The sequence below is a fragment of a genome, unplaced genomic scaffold (genome assembly GCF_019419815.1).
Source record: "Pyrus x bretschneideri cultivar Hongxiangsu unplaced genomic scaffold, Pyrus_bretschneideri_v1 Contig13, whole genome shotgun sequence".
Taxonomy (NCBI): Eukaryota; Viridiplantae; Streptophyta; class Magnoliopsida; order Rosales; family Rosaceae; genus Pyrus; species Pyrus x bretschneideri.
In genome coordinates, this window is record NW_025999424.1 from 8,658,017 (window position 1) to 8,661,879 (window position 3,863).

Sequence of the window (3,863 nt, forward strand, 5' to 3'; positions counted from 1 at the left end):
ATAGTCAAAGTGCAATTTATTTGGCTAGGTACCAAGTACATCATCCAAGGACTAAGTACATTGATAAACGATACCATCTTAGAGAGAAGTGATAGCTGAAGATGAGATACGTCTCCAGAAGGTTGCTACAGAAGATAACCCAGCTGACATGTTAACAAAGGTGGTTAATGCAGCCAAGTTCAAGCACTGTTTATATTTGGTGCAGATGAAGCAAGTTTGATCTTGCAATTATGGTGGAGCAACGGAAGCTGTTATGTTGGATGCCTCAGTATGGATTTCATGCCAAGGTGGAAATTGTTGGATTTGGCATTAAATCAACATGTGCCTAAACCAAAACAAGAATTAGGAAAGGTGTAGGGCTGGGATAACTTGGACACATGTTATCATTGAGTACAACTTTCTAGTTTGTTTTGGATTTGGTTTTAGTCTATGATTTGGTTTCCTATATTCTATAGGATTTCTATAAAACCCACGACATCTATTGTATAAATAGATGGCTTTGGGAGAGATTTTGTATGTGAGTTTGAGTGGCATAAGTTTGTATACGTGAGAGTGCTTTCTGTTTATGAGTTCTCTTGTATTTGTTAATAATCAATAAAGCTTCCGTTAGGTACTCCTATATTGGAGGAACTCTAAATCGTGTTGTATGTTTTATTTATTACTTGATTGTTTGGTCTAGTTTACAACAGGAACTTCCAATAAAATTTGAAGGCAATTGAATGAAAAGCTGGTAGAAGTGCATAGCTTTCGAAGAAGAAACAAGCTAGGGCCCTGTTTAATACTTTATTTGAATCAAACTTTTCAACTCAGAAACACTTTTCAAGTTTTAGTCATTAAACAGTTGTTTGGCAAGAATATTTTAAAAAACTGAACTTAAGACTAGCTAACTTAAAAATAGTCTACTCTCTAAAAACACCAAAAGTGAGTTTTTACAGTACTTAAATTTAAATCTCACTCCTTTCTTTTCCCGCTCTCTTCCCCTCTCACTGCGAATCTCTCTCTCTCTCTCTCTCTCTCTCTCTTTTCTTCTATCCTTCTCTTTTTTTTTCTCTCTCTTCTTTCCCTCTCCTCAAATCCCCTCTCTTCGTTCTCTCTCCTCCTCCAACTCCTCTCTATCTCCTCTAATCCTCTCTATTCTTTCTCTCTCTTCCGATCCTTTCTTACTTTCTCTCCTCCTCTCTCTTCTTTCTCCCTTCGACTCCCTCTCTTTGGATCTATTTGTTTAGTTTAAGTTTTAAGATTTAAAATTTTTAAAATCTCATACAAAACAAGTTTTTGAGTTTTAAAGAAAATTGTTTTCAAAAGATATTCTTAAGAAATGTTTTGAGAAATAATGAATTTTTTTAATAGGATACCAAACAGACCCTAAGCGATCTCACGAAATTTGATTTGTCTATAACTTTTTTTTTTTTAGTTTTAATTTTTTATAATTGTACAGTTTAGAGAGTAAAATTTTTATTAAAATTATTTTTAAAGCTTGGGTGTAGTAATGAAATATGTGGGTTCATTCGGACATTCCCATTTTTTATATATAGTTCATGAAGTACCTTGTCGACACAATGCTTTCTGCAATGACAAAATCAGAGTGTTGTTCTTGTATTTACCGCCTTTTTCCAAGAATCTCCACTTCGAAACTCCCGCCAGCAGCTGGAAGCAACACTACCACGGCGGACGGCCCCAATAGCCCCCGGCAGCTGAAGCAACCTCCCCCCTCTGATGGTAAACTCCGTCAACGAGTACCTCTCATTGACTACAAAGACATTATTATCGAGATCCTCTCAAGGCTCCCAGTCAGATCTTTACTCCAATTTCGGTGTGTATGCAAGTCATGGTGCGCTTTAATCTCCAATCCTCATTTCGTTACGAAGCACCTCAGCCACGCTGTACTCACATGCATGAACAACAGAACCTTCACCCTCTTTTTCTCATCCACGCGTATCCACTCCATTGTCCACGTCGCATTGACTGATCAGCAGAGTGATTCTCATGTTCGTGTTACAGGTAAAGAGCTTGATTTTCCAGTGAGGATCCCGGATATTGTTCTTACACGAATTGTGGGTTCCTGCAACGGCTTGATATGTCTACAAGTAAACTGCAACAAAATTATCATATGGAATCCTTGTACTGGGCAGTCCAAGGTATTACCAAAACCTCTTTATTCCGGTTCGCTGATTTATGGATTCGGGTATGATTCCACCACGGATGATTACAAGGTAATCCGAGGATCGTCTAAAACAACACTTGGTTCTAAAGAAGTCACGATTCAAGTTTTCTCACTCAAATCCGATTCATGGAGGAGGAGTGCTGATGATGATCACGGCAATTATATTCACTTGAAAGGGAAGGGTTGCTTCTTAAACGGAGCTCTACATTGGGTAGAAGTTAGTATGGTTGCTTCGCGAATTTTGTCTTTCGATTTAGCAGAGGAGAAATTTAAGGAGATGTTGCCGTTGCCCTACCTTGGCAACAATAACTATGTCTTTGTGGGAGTTGGTGTTGGTAAAAATTGTCTATTTGTGTATTCATACTCGATGGAGACGGATCTTCGGATATGGGTGATGAAGGAGTACGGAGTCGCAAAATCTTGGACTAAAGTCCTGAAAATTTCTTTGGATCGGATCCTACCTGACGAGCGCAACGAATCTTTCAAGCCTCTGTGCATTTTAGAGAATGATGAAGTTTTGTTGGACTACAAGCGAAACATATTGGCGTTGTATAATCCGAAGGGAAAGACGTTTAGAAACATTGCTGTCGGGACTCAGTCGGAAGTCGCGGTTTACATGGAAACGTTAGTCTCGCCGGTAACCGGCAGGGGAACGGACATCTGAATCAGACCAAATGTGAGCCCTTGCAATTGTTTCCTTCACACTTTTTGCTTCATTTCCTTGGCACATTAAGCATTGTATTAATTAGTGTATTCGACATGTGTATTTTGCCAATTTTTTTTCTTCCATTATATATGATTGCCTAATATGTTCCTTCGCGCTAGAGATTTGATTAATCATGTTTGATTGCATACAGTTGTGTTTTTAGATATAAAATGAGCAGTAGTTTTCAGCTTAGTCAATTTGGCTTCGATAGAAGGATGTACTGAAAACAATGCATGCATATAGCACTTTGTATTACAGTATAATGTTATTTTTATTCATTTATAAGTAAAAGGTTTTAGTTTCAAATATTGTGAATGTTGAGTTCGATATCAATTTATTTCTCTCACCCCTTATTGTAAAATATTGTTATATCATTACTCGTCTCTACATACGATCTAACTATCAAATTAACTGTTATTTACCATTATCATTTTTTCTCATTTTTTTTTCTGACAAATGATAGGATAATGTACATTAAACTACAGGGAAGGGAAATTCGAATCCAGAATCTCAGGTGCAAGGACAGATGCTCTTAACTAACTGAGCTACAAACCACTTGCAAGTAGAAGTGGGTGTGTGAAATCCCGTCTCTGGAATTTCACTATCCGTTATGTATCTCGTAATTTAAATTTGTAATTTACGTTTACGTTATCTTTATTAGTTAATTTTAATTCCGTAAATTTTGAGAATTAAATCGAATAGTTATCGGGTTTGAATTTTTGTAATTAATCTTAAAAATTTGTTGACCTTTCGAGGTCACAATTAGTGTTTTCGAATAGATTTCGAAACCACGAGCGCAAAAGTGAAAGCCGATTTTGAATCCAGATTATAATGGAAAAGTTACGGGGCATTCAGATTCATGTTTTTGTAGTGAATTCCCACCTTATGGGAGGGCTGACCAATCAAACTCAATGCAGGGAAGCCAATGAGTGGCTGGGAAGAAAAAAAAAAGAAAAAAAAAGAAAAGAAAAAGAAGCTGCCTAATGGCAGTGA

General features: G+C 37.1%; 1 protein-coding gene across 1 annotated transcript; it reads left to right on the forward strand.

Annotated features, from left to right (window-relative positions):
• The first annotated feature begins 1,496 nt into the window (after nt 1-1,496).
• LOC125474777 (F-box/kelch-repeat protein At3g06240-like) lies at nt 1,497-2,828 on the forward strand. The gene is made up of 2 exons (XM_048578755.1): nt 1,497-1,520; nt 1,755-2,828. Exons 1-2 carry the CDS (start codon nt 1,497-1,499, stop codon nt 2,826-2,828), a joined length of 1,098 nt encoding a protein of 365 aa, XP_048434712.1.
• Nucleotides 2,829-3,863: the final 1,035 nt, after the last annotated feature.

Bases quoted from the DNA above. Each gene is read 5' to 3' on its own strand.
- LOC125474777 (XM_048578755.1), top strand. From the start codon at position 1,497: ATGTGGGTTCATTCGGACATTCCC. The intron at 1,521-1,754 runs ATTTTTTATATA...CTCATTGACTAC, and splicing joins GGGTTCATTCGGACATTCCC to AAAGACATTATTATCGAGAT.